The sequence below is a fragment of the Momordica charantia genome (assembly GCF_013281855.1).
Source record: "Momordica charantia cultivar OHB3-1 chromosome 6 unlocalized genomic scaffold, Mcharantia_2.0 BLBB01000006.1, whole genome shotgun sequence".
Lineage (NCBI taxonomy): Eukaryota > Viridiplantae > Streptophyta > Magnoliopsida > Cucurbitales > Cucurbitaceae > Momordica > Momordica charantia.
Genome location: NW_028275164.1, coordinates 31,009,971 through 31,029,478, shown reverse-complemented (window position 1 = coordinate 31,029,478; position 19,508 = coordinate 31,009,971). Strand labels below are relative to the sequence as shown.

The following is a 19,508-nucleotide window of genomic DNA, read 5'->3' as shown; positions in this document are numbered from 1 at the left end:
GTTTAATAAAGTAAAATACTTTGCTCCTTGTCCGTAAGGATCTATATGGTCCTGACCACTATCGAAAAATTGATAGTTCATTATTTTTAAAATAGATTTTTTATTTTTGCATTTCTTTCTTTTAGTTGTTAAACATTCAAGATGATCACGACCATATAGGTTGTAAAGAGGCAAGTATTTTCTTTTAATAAATGAGTGTCAAAGAGTAATATATACCTCACTTATTATCGTCAGTAAAAAAGAGAGATTAAAAAAGAATAAATAGCTGGTAAAGGAACCAAGTTTAATCCACTCTTGTTAACATTCCAACAATTTCATCTACATTTCCATCTATGTCGGATTGCCTAATGGGTGAAACGAGCAAAACAGTCAACAAAAAAATTATAAAGAAAACAATAAAAAGATCTCTAACCTGAACACGTTATATTAATAATAAGAATTTTGAACTTATTTAGAAATGGTAAATTAATTATTTGTGTATTTAAATAATCTTATAATTTCTTTTTATAATTATGACTTTTTAGAAATATCAATCCACGTTGATATTTTCATAATGTCTATGGATTAGATAAAGGTGAATCAAGATATACAATCGAAAAAATATTAATAAAATTTAATAAAGTATCACATGGACATAATATTAATAACAAGAATTTTAAACTTATTTAAAAAGGATGAAACGATTATTTTGAAGTGTGTTAATTTTTTTAATTAGAATTACGTTAAGTTAATGGCATGTTAAACTGAAGTAAAATTTTCATTGAATTTCACTGGAATGATGAAAGAAATATTTTTAGGTAGCAATTTTGAACGTACTCTAAAGTAATTTTAAAAAATTAAAACTAAAAGCACTTTAGAATAATTTTAGGTAAAATAATATGTAATTATTACTTCCCAAAAATATTTGGCTAGAAAATAATAAAAGTCATTCAATTAATTAGATAATTCAACAATCATTCGCATAAATCTCCAATTAAGAAATTGTAACTTCAATCTTCCATCCTCACATGTTATACTAAAAAAGTTCTCACATGTTGTACTAAAAAAATTAATTACCGCACAAATAGCTTTTAATATATAGGTTGGGGCTGGGCCATTTCACCCATTAATTTTAGGATTTTTTTAATATTGTTAATATTTAAATTTATTTTGAATAATCAACATGAACTTAGTTTAGCGGTAATTGATAGTTCGAATCTATCTACTTCCACCTATTGTAATTATAAAAAATAAAAAAAATAAAAAAAAAAGGAAAGAAGGAAAGAAAGATAAAGACGATCTTTCGTAATGCAATATATTGTGAAAGATTTTTAGTAGTAAATATTTTATTTTATTTTTTTCTAGAATTAGTAGAAATATTTTTAATAGGTAACATTTATTTAAATTTGTTTAAAAAGAAAAAATATTGCAATATATTATTTTATTAGATAAAAACGAAAAAAAGGAAAAATATGATATTATGAATTTAAATAGTTAACATTTATTTAAATTTGCAATATAGCAATATTCTTTTTTAAAAAAATCCATTAATTCGCAGGGACCACACACAACAAATATTTAGACTTTCTGAAATTTAAATAAAATAACAACTATTATGGGCGACCATAGAAAATGATTAATTTAAAATTAAACGAGCTTAGAAATTTGAGAAACCGTTGGATTACGTTCTAGAACTCACGAGCTGGCTGAAGTTTTGTTTATTTTATTTTTGCGGTCTAAAAAAACGTTAGGAATTCCAACACCAAACCTTAATTAGTTAAAAAGAACACTTATTTTGGTGTTGGTCGGTCCACCAGTACACATCTTTTGCTAATTACTATTAAATTTAGTACAAATAGAGAGAAAAATGCAAAAAGTATATATATTTTTATTTTTTTTGTAGCTGTCAAATTTTTTGTTAAGAGGTCATTAGCCACTAAATATTGTTCTTACTTAAATTAGGTTCAAATTAGACTTGTATAGATCTTTTGTACAAAAATTTGATTGATAGTACTTTTTGCTGATCTCTCCAGACCATGATTAATTAGTTCAACTAATTAAGGGTGAATTTGGTTGATAATGTGAAAACGAAAATTTAAAAACAAAGGAATCCATGAAAATCATAGTTGTATTCTATAATTTCAATGTTTTCGGATACGTGTTTGGGAGCTGATCTAAAATTTGAATCTCAAATTAAAAAATTGTTCAAGTTGTTTAGTAATATATTTGTAACCTAATGATAATTACCTACCAATCTTTAGTTTAATCTAATAAAATATTAATTAATTTATTAACATATATATGTTATAAATTTTGATATTATTATTATACAATATTATGTAATTTATAATATATTATATTTTATCTTTGTAACTTAACAAAAATGAAATGAATTTATAATATGAAATAGTATATTTATCTAAATTTCTAAAATTCTACATTTTAAAGTTTCAAGTTCAAAATCTGAGTTAACATGAACATAACAGAGTTCTTAAAGCATCTTGCTCTTTCCTTAAAAATCCAAAGTTCAATTTTTTATCCCTATCGTTATTGTACTAAGAAAAGTTCAAAACCAAAAATCACTGTAAACATGCAAATATTATTTTCGAAATTTCCACTACTTAGATCATAGAATTTGAAACATATTTTTCAAAAACAAAATTTTCATTTGATTCATTGAATTTTAAAATAAAAAATTTAACTCGAATGGTATACCAAACATCTCATCTCATGAGTAATAGGTTTGAATTTTTTTATACTAACGTAGTATAATTAATTTAAAATAGACAACGTGGGAATAAATGATAATCTATCGTGGACTACCCTGCAAAGCGTGTTTTTCAAAAAAATAAAAAAAAGAAAGAAAAAAAAAACATGAAAAGCAGATCGTTTAAGAGGTAATTAAATATTCATGTTTCTCATGAGTTATAGATTTGATTTTTTTTTTATAAATAATATAGTATAATTAATTGAAAATTAAAAAGTAATTTAAAACAAACAACTTAGGCTATCATGAAAAGCGGGTGGTTTAAAAATTAAAAGTGGCTGTCTAACTTTTTGAAACTTGTATTTTGAATAGAGTTTTAATAAATATGAATTTAGCCAGACCAATGTTTATATCTGTGATGAATAGATTATGAGTTCGAATTTTCCACGTCCAAAATGGAAAATAAACAAACATGAGTTTAAGGTGTCATTATTTTTTAAAATTTTTTGGAAATGAATTATTTGATTCACCCATTTTCAATTTTACTTTAAGTTAGAATACTTTTTAAAAATATGTATTAAATAAAATACTCTTCTCTTCTTTTTTTCAAAATCTTTAAAGTAAAAAATATGTTTTATCCACGATTAGACTCACTTTTCAATTAATTGTACCAAAATGTCCAATAAATAGATATATCAGTAACAATCTAATCTTTGAAGAAGAAGAAAAATAAATAAGTAACCTTTCATCTCTCTATTTTCTTGTATGCATTCCTCCCCTTTTCTTACGGTTATAAAAAACCATAATAGTAATATGTAGGATGGACTATACGGATTAACTAAACAGTAACTAAGTATTATTCTTATTTTATTATAGTTTTTTAACTTTAAAAAAATAAGCCTTTCAATTTGGCATAAATGTGATTTTTCTTAGTGTCTTTTATGTTACATTCGAATTCGATTTGGATAATGATATACTAGTAAAATTTTAAACTTTTTGATATATTTATAAATATATATTTATTTCATGCTAATTATTTAAATGCTTCTAGAAAATACAACTATTCTTGCAAATCAAGGATTTTAGGCCAAGGGAACAAATACATATATACATAACAAAAAAATATCAATTTTAAACTTGAATTTGATCGTGTATCAATTTGCAATCAATAAGCGTTGTAATTTCACATGTGTTTCAAATTTTGCCTTTCGATAGATTTTCATTTAAAACTTTGTTTAAAAAATATTCTTGTGTGACAAATGAGTTCGATTTTTTTTTTTTATGAAATAGTTGATAGGTCTAGACAAAAATAATATTAGAGTTTTTTTAACTTAAATTTGTAAATTTTGGCAAAGTTATTTAACGATAGATTTTGTGTATTAATAAAACTTCATATGAGAAATTTGATTTTTAATAAATTAGTGAGTTTTGTAGATTTTTTTTAATAAAGTGATAAAAATTATGCTGAGTTATAATATAGTTATAAATTTAAATTCATTAAAACAGATATCTTCCATCATATCAACTTAATTAGACATATTTTGTAAAAAGTAAATTGATTAGACATAAAATTTAAAATTATTTATTTTAATTGAAAAAATAAATTAAAAAAAACATATTTAAAAAACAAAAATAGGCTCCACAGAATAATTAAAATATATTAAATAAATTAAAATAGGTTGGAGTTGAGACTCAATCTAAAATATATTTAGAAAAAAATGAATAGAAATATATTTAAAAAAATAAAAACACGTAAAAATATATTTAAAAAACAGAAAGGATAAAAATATATTTCAGAAACAAAAGCAATATAAATATTTATAAAAACCAAAACAATAAAGATATACTTAAATAAAAACAATAAAAATCTATAATATATAAATAGGGATAGTGGAGAATTTTTACATACCCATTTTGTTTTTAATTAACAATTATATATACTTAAATTTTAATAATCTATTATGTTATTTATCATTTATCTATCTTCATCATATCATTTGTTTCTCTTTCATTATTTTTTTAAATTCATGTCAAATATTTAATATTTAAGCATCGAGTACATTCATTCAAATTTAAAATTTACTATAGAAAAATTATATTAAAAAATTTAATTCATGTACAAGTAGGTGAATCTAACTAGTATATTTAAAAGTACACAGACAAAGACATGTGAGAGGCGTGGATAAAAATATAAATATATTTAGAAAATAAAACTAATTAAAATATGCCTAAAAAACAAAAACAATAAAAATATATTTAATAGAACACAAACAAAACAAAAAACATGTGGCAGGCCCTTAATAAATATATTTAGAAAATTAAATGAGTAAAAAATAAATGTAAAAAACAAAAACAGTAAAAATATACTTACTTAAACAAACACAAAATGCCGCAGGCTTGATTCGATCACAAGCCTAGAACATTAGTGCATAGAGGTAGATCAAGACAAATATCAATGAATCAAACCCAATTTTGTGTAATTTTATGTATACAATATTATGTTTAATAAAATTGTCCTCCGTCCTAACGTGGATCTACCCTGTTGATTATTGCTACTATTTTACACATTAATATCTGTCACTCAGTATCTTTGCCAATTTAATGTGGTCAAAATAAATGCATATATCAATACATTAGTGACGTATACGAGTCATGTTATCCCTCTTTTTAAATCGTTGATGGGCAACTAACGATGAGGACCAAATTGATTGTTATTAAAATATTTAAAATTTATTTTGATTTATATATTTTCAGTTTTGGTTCATTTTAAGTCATTGTAATTTTAACTTTCTTTTAGAACATCTGATTTAATTTTTATACTCTTAAAAAATGATTATTCTAGTTCTTGTTTTTAAAATTTTAACACAAATTTATATACAATTCAAACTGTTTAACAAGTTTGGCTACATGAAAAGTGGGTTTAAAAAAAGGAAAGCAAAAACATGAAACTTTTCAAAAAAAAAAAACATAAAAAGCAGGTCGGGGTCGTTTAAAAGGTAATTAAATATTCACGTTTCTTTTATATATATATATATATAATTAATTGAAAATTAAAAAGTAATTTAAAATAAACAACTTGGGATACCTTGAAAAGAGGGTCATTTAAAAAATTAAAAGTGGTTAGGAATTTGAGAACTCCCAGAGGCGTTGGGCTGTCTGAAGTGAACTTTGTGAAATTTGTATTTGGAGTACAGCTTTAGTAAAACATGGTTTTCAATTGGACTTAATTTCAATTATTTTCTGAATAATTTTGGAATGAATTATTGGATTCCACCCATTTTCAATTTTACTGAAGTTAGATCTTTTTCTAAAAAATGTTTAAATAAAATACTCTCTCTCTTTTTTTCTCAAGTCAAAAATCTGTTTCTATCCCCCTCTCATATTAAGATTGGACTCGAGTTCCCATTTAATTATATTTTCTTTTTAGCAACATTTAATTATATGAAATAATCAATTAGTAGATATTTTGATCGTAACAACTATTAGAAAGTTGACAACTATCTAATCTTAAAAAAAAAATTCTCTATTTTCTCTCTTTCTTTATATGCATTCCTCTCATTCTCAAACGGTGATGAGTAGGAGATACAAATTTTCCAATCGATATCCAAGTATTATACTTATTTTTTTATGGTTGGTGAGCTTTAAAAAATAAATATTTTGATGTAATGAATTAATTATTTTAAGAAATAGAGAAAGTATATTATATAGGATAAATTTAATATGTATTTTAAGGGTGGGTGTGTCACAATTTTCCATTGTTTTCAAATATAGCATTTATTGTGTTATATATTACATTTGAATATAAGTTTGATTCGGACAATGTTATGTTTGTAAAATTTTAAACTCCTCTACTATATTTATAAATACATGTCTATTTTATACTATTTATATAAATGTCACTAAAAAATAACTACTCTTGTTATTACTACTACTTTTTTGTACTAATATCTGTGAATATTATCTTTGTAAATTTAATATGGACGTAGCACATGCACATATCAATAGTTAATGACGTTACGAAGTTATGTTATTCATTTGTCTAAATAATTGATGTGTTATTCATTTGTCTAAATAATTGATGGAAACTAGTGACAGAGGATCAAAATGATTATTTCTTAAATATTTAAATACTACTTTGATCTATGTATTTCTGGCTTTGATTCATTTTAATCTACGTACCTTTAAATTAAAAGGTCTGTTTTAGTTTCAGTACTTATAAAAAGTCGTTATTTTGGTCCCTATGTTTAAAATTTTGACACAAAATTATACACTAGAGATTTGAACCCATGCCCTCTAGATTAAAAATTAGGTATACCACCACTGTATCATAGTAGTAATTTTGTACCATTAAAGTATATGTTGTGTCTTGGCAAAATTATAAAAATAAAAAAATAAAAAACATGGCGCCAGTAATCCGCCATGCAACCCAAAAATTGTGAAGTAGAATGGTCGCAACCTATAATTTTCCAAACATTATTTTTTATTTGGAATAAGTTTAAAATGGAGCATTATTAAAAATAAAATTCCCATAGAAGAGCCTAACTTTTCAATTATTCTTTGCCCAGTTGTTATTCAGTCCTACTCCCAAAAAGAAAAAAAATAAAAATAAAAGTGGGGTTAGTGAGTATATAAGATTATATGTAAATTAATAATTAACATTTGCATTAAAAAATCAATAATTAACGTTAATTAATAGGTAAGTTAATTAGTAATTGTTATGATTAAATTAATCACCAACTAGTTTATCATCATAGAGTATCGCATCAATTAAAATAAAAACACACTAATTATTATTTATTAAATTCATCCATGATTAATTATTCATGTTTTTAATATATCTTTCCAAAATTGAAAGGAAGACAAATGAATGCCTTAAAACCATTTTTTAAATCCTACTTTATTCTTCAAAGTTTCACTTCGTTTTATGTTAGTCTCTAAATTATATTGCATTTTAGTTTCAGTACTTGATATAAATTCGTGTCATTGATTTTTTAATAAAGTATTTAACGAAAACCTAACATTTAACATAGACACATTGTTGTAATATAAAATATATATAAACATATTTTTTTGGTTCATTTACTTAATCAATAGACCTACGCAACAACGTTTTTTTTAGTAAAACAAATTATTGAGGACATGGAAGTTTGAATTTCGGACCTCAAGGAGAAGAATCCAATTATCACTTAGCTATATGTCCAACAAAAGTGTTTGATTTTTTTTTCTTTTAATTTTTTGTTCAACAATTGTAAGGGTGTGGGGCCCAACTATTAGCCACAGAAATGGTAAATAATCCAAGTGTTTAAAGTTAAATGTAATAGTCTAGATTATATTATTAAATATGTTATTAAATAGAGTTTATATTATATTATTTGAATTAGATATTATTGTTTGGATTATATTATTTGAATTATGATTTGGGATTATATTAGTATAAATAGGTCATTAGGTTTTTATCTTAACATGCGTTTAATAATTACATGGTCGTTTATGTATTTATTTATTTTTTTTAATTTTCTCTTCTTCCCTAAAATTAACATGTATCAAAGCAATCGGGTTAACCATATGAATGACACTATGGAAGAGCATAAGAAGGAAGGTTACGAGAGGATGATTCGACTCAATTTTGATGTTTAGTCTGTAAAGAAGTTTATTCGACTTAGTTTTGATGATTTGTCTATGAACATGGCATCTGGAGAGTTGAACAAGTTGGATTCATACTTTCACTGCAGGAATTTGCATTGGTTGTTAATTGGAATTTGCATTTCCATTGGTTTTTGAAATTTGCATGGGTGGTTCTGAGTTGGAATTGGCATTTGGTTGTTGTTGGAATTCGTTTTGGATTTGGTATCGACTTTGGAGTTGGTTTTGGTTTGGCAATGATTTCGATTTGGTTTTCGTTTTAGTTTTGGTTTTAATTTTGGAATTGGTTTTGGTATTGATATTCACATTTAACATTGGCATTAGTGTTCGCATTGGTATTAGCATTGATGATATTGCCATTGGTATAGGTAGTGATACTGGTATTAACAACATTGGTATCGACTTCGGCATCGGAATCTACGTTTATTCAACAAAACGCACAATTTAGCATTTGAATAGATTAGGTTCGTTTGTTCGATTTCTTTGTTTTAGGAGATGTAGAGAAGTCGATGAAGTGGATCCACCCGCCAACTTAAGAAATCTGAGACCTCTTGTAGGAGCAAAGCCACTTACTGAGTTTACGAGGGGAAAGAGTGAAGCTGCTTTATTGAGTTTACGAGGGTAAGGAACGAAGTAGCTTGAATGATAGTTTTTTTATATCATTTGAATTAGATATAGTCAATTATATTATTTTAATTAAATATCATTTGAATTACATTTAGTTTAGAATATATCATTTGAATTAGATTTACCATTTGAATTATAGTTTAGGATTATATTTGTATAATAGATCATTAGGTTTCTATGTTAACATGGCAATCGATTCAATGAAGCCCTAATCGTTTATGTTTTCTTTCTATTTTCTCTCATGTCTTAAAATTGACAATATCGAAATTTTAAATGTATTTATGCTCTCGTTAAATTTATTAAATTTTGAGATTCAAATTAGAAAAGATTTTTATGCTAAGATTAGACAGTAGAAGTAAAATATTTAAAGCTAATAAACTAATATAGAGAAACAAACTATTTGAGAGTTACACAAAAACCAACCAAATAAATGTGAGAAATGAGACCAAGGAAAGGGATTGTTTTTTTTTTTAAATGATTAAAGAAATAAATTAGCCTCTTCAATTTTTTATTATTGCAACAAACATGAGGCATAGAGATTTTCTGAACCTCAAAAAAAAAAAAAAAGGAAAAAAAATAACCTGTGTGTAATAATTAAACTCATGAGATTGCTTAAAGCATGAGGATACCATGGAGATCCGTATCTCACAGCTCGTGCTGCGTTTCCTGTTGACCTTCCATAATGTTATTAATTGTGAGTTGGTATTTCTCCATAAACAAAAATAATATATCTATATTGAGCTGGTAAGATTTTTTTTTCTTAATGTAAAAAATTGCAATATAAAAATTCGAACTCTTGACTTTTTGGTAACATTTTCTTTTCTTGTTTTTCATTTCCAATTTTCTTAAGAAATCTAAATATCTTTCAACTAATTTTGTTTCTTCTTTTTTGGAACATTCTCACAGTTGTATAGAAATTTTGGAAACAAAAAAATGGTTTTTATCATACTTGAATTCTTAAAGCTTAAAACCATGTAATACATTTTTCTTCATTAAAAATAAAGAAACAGAAACAAGAAACAGGAGCGTTACCAAACGAATCTTAGTTTTGAAAGGAGAGAGAGAGATTTGGTATTACATTCTCGAGAAACTTGAGTACACCCATTAATATACCTGGAGTCCGGAGAAAAGGGTGGCAAAAATTTAATGTGATATTAGAAAAACCATAAAAAATACTAAAATAGTAGAAACTAGAAAGTACCCCAATTGTGCATCATATTATATATAGCAATATGTCGATTTGGTGGCAAATTCCAATAGGTGAATTGATTAAAATAAAATCGAAAATTTAAATGGATCTAGACCCATGTGGCCATTTGGTAGTATAAGTATAAGGACTATTTCAGATTTTGAAAACAGAATCCCCATTCCCAAAACTCTCTCGAGTTCCTAAAATTTTAGTCTCTTCTCTTTTCTTCTGATCTTCTCTTGCCTCCCCTGATTGGGTAAGTATGGAGTTGGCCTGCTTTGAATCTCCATTTCCATTTGATCAAGTGGAGGAGCTGTTCCCTCTTCCTTCTCTTTCCAGTTTAGATATTCCTGTTCCCACGCTTCCCTTCAGCTCTTCCATGGAGAAGAGTAGTGATAATAATGTCTCCCAAAAGCCCAAAAATGGCCGCCGGCGAAAGTCTCCCAATAACACTACTTCTGACGACGCCGGCTGCTACAACAACCCTAATGAACACAAAAAGAAGAAGATTATCCACAGAGACGTGGAGCGCCAAAGAAGGCAAGAAATGTCCACTCTTTACGCCAATCTTCGCTCCCTCCTCCCTCTGGAATATCTCAAGGTAAATCTCACTTCTGTTTAGTTCTTAATCTTTTAAAATTCTGATATTTTCGGTCTTGAAAATAAGCTTCACGCCCTCTAAATCACTCTCTTCTTGGGTCGGACTTTGCGGTAAGAATAATGTTACTCTAAGTACTTCAAATATCTCCACAATGATAAATATTGTCCGCTTGGATCATAGTTCTTGCGGTTTTACTTTTAATTTCACCCAAAAAATCTCGTAATAATTGTCATCGTCTATATATCATGGATCATGCTCTCCGTAGTCCATACGAAACTTTGTTTGCATTCCCCTCATTAATATTCATGACTTACATTTTTTTTTTTCAACGTGGGATCCTTGACATGTCCTCTAAAGATCATGGTTTTTCTTGGTTCATTGATTTTGGTGGGATTTTATTTTTAGACCGAATCTTCGTTTAAAGATTTTGGACTCTGATACCATATTAATATTCATTAGATTCAATCTCAAAACTAATTAACGAGTAACTCATGTATATTATAAACTTTTGTAAGTTCTTTTTTTTTAATGTGAAATCTTTTTACACATCTCAGACACCGTACAAACCCTAACAATTTGTTGGTGTCAATATCCAAAATGACATACCTATGCGTCATAATTTGATGATTCGTATTTGACATTATGATTTGTAATTGGGGTTGGAACAGGGGAAGAGGTCGATTTGCGATCACATGCAGGAAACAGTGAAATACATACAGCATACGCAGGCCAATATCCAGAAGCTTTCCAACAAGAGAGATGAGCTGAAGAGGCTCTCCGGCCACGACGATGCCGCCTCCGACACTGCTACCATCGAAACGTTAAACTCCTCGAAAAGGGACTCTGTTTCCGTGGCAGTGAACCAAAAACAGGGAGGAGTTCAAGTTGTTCTTCACACTCCCACCCACCATGGCCTTCCCCTCTCCACCATTCTGCAGGCTCTAATAGCACAAAAATTCGACATTCTCAGCTGCATTTCCACCAAAGTAAACGACAGCTTCCTCCACACCATCGACTCCCAAGCTGCAGCTCTAACCAATGTCGACGTGTCGGAACTCCAACATAAATTGACCAACTTGTAATATTTTCCTTCTCATTAATTAGGGATTCATAAATAAAGCATTCCATTCCTCATTTTTCGTCTTTGCTTACTTTGCTTATTACACTGAAAATAGAAACACCAACTCCAACTCGGTTGAGTGAATTAACACAAAAAAGAAAGAAAAAATAAGAGGTCCAAATCATGTTTAGCAACAAAAGAAATAGACACAAACGTAAAAATATAATTTTTTTTTTAAATAATGAGTTGTCAATTTTATAATTATGACGAGAATAAAGTAGAACAACTTGATAGTTGAAATGTTCATAATTTTAAAGTCCAAGTTTGAAAGTTTGTTTTTTGATGGACAGAGAAATTGCATAAAAGGGAAAAGAAAAACAAAAACTAAAAATGTCCGTTTTTTAAGGCAAGAAACTGACTTTTTGTTCCGACCGTAGGCAAGAATATTAATTGGTTGGTTCAACCATTAATTGCATATGTACATGTATATTTATAGATAGTTCGTGAGGAAGTTGTGCGAATAAAATAATGCAACTGTGAAACGTGAGATCTAATTGAAAATCGTGACAAATTATAGTACCAAATGTTCAGTGGGAGATCTGGTTCATTTATGGCCTTGCTCTGGTCCACCACCAATAATTTCTCACCACCCCTAATTTCTCAATAACAAAACAATGATGGGAAATTTCTAGCTTCTATTATCAATAAATGACTTCGAATAAATATACGAGTATTTTCAAATTCTAACTTTTTTTTTCTAATAGGACACGTCACCTATATTTTAGTCGAAAATAGATGTTAAGGGATTACAAAAATTTTAGAGAAAATAAACAAAAGTAAAAAATAAATAAAGTTGGAGTGTGGCAAAAATTTTAGAAAAAAAAATTTTTTCTTAAAATTTAAGGTGAAAATAAGGTGATAAAAAGAAAATTAAAACAATAACCCTTTAGCAACATCCATTCTCAGATTCCAAAATCCCTTATAAATTATTGTCAAACATTTTATTTTCAAATATAAGTGATTTTGCGTCCTTGTCAAAATCGCTCCCAAACATTATTTTAATACACTTTGTACTTTACATCTATTTTCAGGTTGATCAATAATTAAAATCTGACCATTATTTAATTCTTCTTTAAACAGAAAAGATATCTTTTTACCCAACTACAATTTTTCTTCTTTATTGTTGTTATTTTCTTTTAATTTCTCAATTTATCGTGGAAGTATGAAATCTTTTTTTTTTTTTTTAGTATATCATGTTGGGGAGGGGATTCGAATTCACAACCTATTGGTTAGAGGCATATGTCAATTACCGCTAAGCTATGCTCGTTTTGGCATGAAATCTTTTTTCAATACAAAGCAACGAAAACTCATTTAAGAAAGAAAAATATATTATGATACAATGTTTTAATGGAAATGGAATTTTTGGGATGCATCAAATCTCAATGATCCAAAAAAATTTATGTCAGCATATCTTTCTGCCATCAACACCGACGAACTAAACCAAATTAATTGTCTAATTTTATTTCCACCATGAATTATCATTCCTCAAATCCAACCCTTTATTTCATATTCAGAAAAGGCAAAGCATGTGCTTTAATTTAAAACGAATGCCTCCAATAGTTACCCAGCTGGACAATTTTGAAAAATTATTCCCAAATACTATAGTATTTTAGAATGTGTATGTCTGCTCTTATTCATAATTTGTCATATAAAACATTAAGATATTTGTGTCTTTTTCTTTTTTATTTTTTGAAAAATAACTGAGGTCATGTTTACTTCAACGAATGGGAATGAGAACGAGAACAAAAAGTGAGAATCAATTTGTGTGGGGTCCTACCATTATTCCTACAAATTTTTTTTTTCTTCTCAAAATAAAAAAAATTGTAAGAATAATGGTGGGACCCACACAAATTTTCATTTTGAGTAAGACAATTTCATTAATTTCCTACCCGTTCATCAATCTCAATTCTCATGATTTATTATGTGACCCCACACTTTTATTGCAATCTTTGAGGCCTATAATTATTTTAATTAATTGTTTTATACTTCTGTTATTTATTTTTCATTCGTGCTACTACAAATTTTATTATAATAAAAATTTATACTACTATCATTAGTTGATGTAATTTTATTATAGAATATTATAAATTTATATTTAATTTTTTAATTTTTTAATTTTACTTTGTTATTATTAATTAATATCAATAGATTTTTAATAATAGAATTCATTACTCTTAAATATTATAATAATAAAATTTAATAATATCAAGGATGATGATTTATAATGAAAAAGTAGTTTAGTGGGTGTAGTTTTAATTTAATTATTTATTAATATTAAATAATTTGATATAATAAAAAAGATTTATTTCAATAATATAGTAATAAAATAAATTGAAATTTATTATTATAATAATTAAAAAAAGATTCGTATTTGTAATTAGTTAGAAAGAAAAAATAGGTTATATATTTCGATTCCAAACGGTTTTAATAAACAATAATTTTGATTCCGATTCCAAAATATTTATGATAAACAACATAAAAAGAATAACATTCACATCCAGATTGATTTAATTACGATTGATTTTCATTCTAATTCATGTCCCATTCAATTCAGGTAAACAATGTCAAAGATATTTTTATTATTCAGTTCGCGAGTGGCTAGCCTAAGGCAAAAAGAGACCTATTAAGATAAATAAATGATCTATACGAAATCTAAACGAAATTTTTTAATGAATAAAAAAATTAGAGTAAGATTCACGTATCAAATAAAACAAGTTTCGATGATGTAAGATATAACTTAAAATAAACTTGAATTATTGATCTGTATCATATAATAATGCTCAAAATAGATAGTGATTTAGAATCTTTAAGACCCCAACTCACTGCATTATTTATTTATTGTTATTATTTTAAAGAATTTTACTGACTGTATTATACTCATAATTAAAATCATATAGCATATAATATTTTGTCCAAATTAATATAATATTAGTTTGTTTTAGTTGCTGTTTTTATAACATTTTATTTAAATCATGCTAAAAAGATGAGATTCTTTTTTTTTAATGTAAAGACGAGAGAAAGTAATTAATATCACTAAATCTCAATATTTTATATCAATGCATCTAAAGTTATATATATGAATTTTTGCCCTGACATAGAATTCTAGATTTGTCATCGGAGGTATGAGATTGACTCCCAATAAAGATAATCACCAATTTATTTGAATCAATCACATAAAGCAAAATTATACCATTATTTATGTTAATAATGAAAATAAGTTTGCAACTACATATTTTATTTGAATAAAATATTGTTAGTGGTTGAAGACTATTTTATAGTATAAAAAATTCTAAAAGAGGAGTATCTGATTCGTAGATTTGCTAAACTTGAATTGATTAAGTATGAGTTGTTAAGTCTTGATTTGTTAAGTTTGTGTTTCGTTCGTAGAAAATAAGTATGTTAAGTATGAGTTTGTTAAACATGTGTTTAGTTGGACAGAAAATATAATAATTCATATATTAACTATTTGATTGAAATAATTAAAAATAAATTAACATTTTTGTTTTCCGATGAAATTATGAAGTATACTTTTCAGTATCACTAAAAAAAATCAATACATTTGTTACTTAATTTTTTTTCAATAATTGTTTTATGCAAATTTATCCACGTTAATTTACCACAAAATCTGTTTTTTTTTTCCTTTCTTGCTATACTAACTATATTTATTTATTAATTACCATCAAAATTTCTATTAAACTTAACTTTTTTCTCACGTAGTCAATGATTAAAAAGTAACACATTTTAAATAATAATTATTTAAAATATTAAATTCATTCATGGTATAAAATATATTTATTTAATTAATTATGCTCATTTGACTTTTATATTGCACTAGTAAAACGAGTTTTATAAAATTATGGATTTATAAAAATAAATTATTTAAAATAAAACAATCTAGATTATTTATATATATGTGATTAAAAATATAATAATATTTATTTAGTAACTAATATTTTGAGTATAAATATTTTATTTTTAATAAAATTATTAATTTAAATTCTTTTTAATAACTATTGTGTGATTTAAATATTTAATTATTTTTGTTATTGATTTTTTAAAATATTTTTCTAAGTGTGTACATAAATTATTGCATATATTGTTTGAAAAGAAAATTATTGTAGATAAATTTATTATTATAATTTCTCTAAAACATGAAGTTTATAATGGGGCGTAAATGAAATAGTTAGGTTGGTTTTTGTCAAGGTCGACATATAAATTTAAGATAATTGAACTAAGTTACCGTTATAGTTCCAACCGATCAAATTAACTCAATTTGGCTAATTTATTCATTTTTCAATTTTAGCTTTCACTCATAAAGTTTGCGATTAAAATATTTTTGTCGTTATATGAATTTTTTTTTTGGAATCATCTATATATGAATTAATAATTTATTACTTGCAATTTTAATTAAATTCATTTACTTATTTATTATTAAAATTATAATTAATTAATTTTCTTATTCAACTAATATATTTTATAAAAAGTTAATGCATTTTAGATGAGAGATAAAAGATTAAATATGAAATGTAGTAATTCAAAAGAATATTGATAAAATACTGTAACAACTTAGGAAATAGTGATAAAGTACTGTATTAAATTGGGAGTAAAATAGTATTTATCATAGGAAATTAGATTTATAAAACTGTAAAACAAACGTTGGTTTATCTCAACAAATCTTACTTCTCGTTTTGGAAACAAAGAACCAAATTACGCCCGGTACTTCTTGAGTTGTCAAAATTTACCTTCTATTCAAGGAGTTATTTTTTTAATCTTCGGGAGAGAATTTATCAAAAAAGTTAAATGATAGTTTTTTTTCCTTGGGGTTGATGAGAGTAATTTTTTGTAGTCATTAAAAATATCATTATCGTTTTTGTTTATACTAACTCCTTAAATGTATTCCAAAAAAATATTAACACCTGGATTTTCCTAGTACTCCATATTTTATTTTATAGGTGGTTTTTTCAAGTATAACAAATGTAAATATGAGAAATTGAACCTACAACTTCTAAAATACTCTTAAGTTTTGTTTTTCTACCGAAAGAAAATAAAAACATCTACGATAACACACATCACATGGCCGCTGGTTCTTATTAATATCAATTATAGATTATATCGTCCAATGTATAAAAATAATTAATAGCAAACCATTCCATTCAATAAGAATATGAATTTAAGATGATATAAAATCCTCTTCACATCATAAACATTGAAAACCCATTAAGAGGAATTAAATGAGATATAACATCAAATAAAAACTCCACCAGACTTTGTGTAAAAATGATGATGGATATAATTTTGATTACGGAAAAAATAAATCTTTTGTTGTTGAGAAAAATAAATGAAGCCGAAGACATAGCTCTTGAGCCAAGAGAATTGAGTCCAAACCTATATTTTTTTTCTTCTTATTCAATATTCGGCCGCCACTTATATATAAATGGAGATAGATTTTCTTACAGGGGAGGAGAGGAGAAGGAAGTTTCAAGAGCTTGAAGAAATAAGAATGAATTCATGAAAGTTTTTCTTTGACAGAGAAACGAGAGAAATTATTATAGGGTGATTGTAATCTTTATGATTTTTTCCCTTATCGGGTGAATTAGTATAAATTTGATGTCAATTTTCTTTCTTAATATATTTTATCATTCTTGTTCTTTTATTTTATTTTGATAAAAACTTATCGTTCTTGTTGTTTAAAGTTTCCCTTGGATTGTCTTTTTTTAAACTTAGTTTTAACTTTATTTACTTTGTTGTAAATTGAAACAACATCTCCCTCGAAATTAGTTAGTATAATTGTTGGCTTTTGATTGAGATAATATATAGTTGTCTGAGTTAGCTATCGAAAGATATAAATGAATGATGTAAATGTGATGGCGAGATAGCACATCTCTAATGTAACACCACACATTGGAGAGAGAGATCTATTTGTTAGAGATGGAGACCTCTTTTGTTGCCTTTCTCAAAATTCTGCCTTAAATTTATGGATGGGGAAATGAGAAATTTGCCTAATTGGTTGAGGGAGAAATAATTGTATTTAGTACAATAATAGCCAAGATGGCTCTCGAATCTTCGATTCGAAAAGATGGAAATTTGTCGCTTACTAAGATGATCTTCCCGGCCCTTCTCTTGATAGAGGACTAGATCGCCTCCAATGGATTCATTCAAGCAATGGCTTATTCACTGTTAAATCATGTAAATCCATCCTCTCATCCTCTGCAATAGTGCAAATAGATTCCATTTAAAAAACGTAAAGTCTTTATTTGGTGCATCCTTCATCGTGGTCTCAACACAAATAAAAAGCTCTAGAATCGTCTCCGATCAGTCGTCATTAGTCCCAATTGGTGTATTTTGTGCAAGTGCAATTCTGAATTTCTAGACCACCTATTTCTTCATTGTCCCTATACGGTGAACCTTTTGACCCATCTTTTTGGTATTTTCAATATTTCCCTTCCTCTACTTGGGCACATTGAAGACTTCATCAAGGAAGCTCTTACCTTTAATAAGGAAAATAGGAGGGAAATTATTTGGAGCAATGCAATAGGTGTGATTCTCTGGAACGTTTGGTTGGAGCGAAACAACCGCACATTTTCGGATGTCTCTAGACCTTGCGCTTATCTATGGGACGATTCTTTGATCTTAGCCTCCTCATGGTCTTCCAAATCTCCTCTATTATGTAATTATACTCTTTCTACCATTTCTCTCAATTGGAATGCTTTTATATAGCATCGTCATTTTGTATGTTCCTCACATACCTACTTATACTTAATGAAATGGTATCCTTTCAAAAAAAAAAAAAAAATTTTGATAGGCTAATGTATATCTTCTACTTTCTTTAAGAAGTCATAAATTGGAATTCTTGCCTCATTTTCTTGATGCAATTTAAAATTAAAACAAAAAGGACACAAGTAAGCAACTATCAACATTGATAATGGAAGATTCTTTCCGGGATGTTTAACAAAAACGAAAGAAAGAGAGCAAATTAAATAGGGGTTTAAATTCCATGTCGATCCCTAAACTTTTAAAATGTCTATTATAGTGTTCAAATTTTGAGAAAATAACTTTTTTGGTGGTCCCTGACCTTCGTAATAAACTTCTTTTAATACAACATATGAGTATGAAAATTCGAATTCGTAACATTTTGATCATGCCCTAATACCACTTGAACTATGCTCAACATCACAACATTTTTAACTCTTGACATTCTTTTAATATTTTGTTGATTTTCACGATATTATGAAAAAAAATGTCGATTAAACTCTTATGTGAGCATCGAATCACTTACATATTGAAACATCAAAGGTGAAAATTGATTTCTTCTGTACTAGGGGAAATCTCTAGTGGGGCATTTTAGGGATTTGGACAGAAGATTGTCACCTAGGGATAGGGCATCAACACCAAACCCCCCTTCACGATCTCTGTGTGAGAAGGTCATAAAACTTAACCATGTGTTATTAATTTGTCAAAATCAAAATAAATACAATTACCCACCAAGTACTGTTCCACTATTTACGCACAGTAAGATCTCTTTTTACTGTGGTACAATAACAGAGCGGAGTGGTCTCCGTCAGTCGTCTCATAAATGATTCGGACAAAATTTCTCAGCTTTCTCAGGAATCTGTCCTTTTTCCACACCATAAAACCAAGAGAT

At 26.9% G+C, this 19,508-nt stretch overlaps 1 protein-coding gene across 1 annotated transcript; it reads left to right on the top strand.

Annotated features, from left to right (window-relative positions):
• Nucleotides 1–10,324: 10,324 nt before the first annotated feature.
• LOC111025986 (transcription factor bHLH118) lies at nt 10,325–11,880 on the top strand. Its single transcript, XM_022303943.2, has 2 exons — nt 10,325–10,746; nt 11,415–11,880. Exons 1-2 carry the CDS (start codon nt 10,408–10,410, stop codon nt 11,826–11,828), a joined length of 753 nt encoding a protein of 250 aa, XP_022159635.1. The 5' UTR covers nt 10,325–10,407; the 3' UTR covers nt 11,829–11,880.
• Nucleotides 11,881–19,508: the final 7,628 nt, after the last annotated feature.

Bases quoted from the DNA above. Each gene is read 5' to 3' on its own strand.
- LOC111025986 (XM_022303943.2), top strand. From the start codon at position 10,408: ATGGAGTTGGCCTGCTTTGAATCTCCATTTCCATTTGATCAAGTGGAG. The intron at 10,747-11,414 runs GTAAATCTCACT...GGGTTGGAACAG, and splicing joins TCCCTCTGGAATATCTCAAG to GGGAAGAGGTCGATTTGCGA.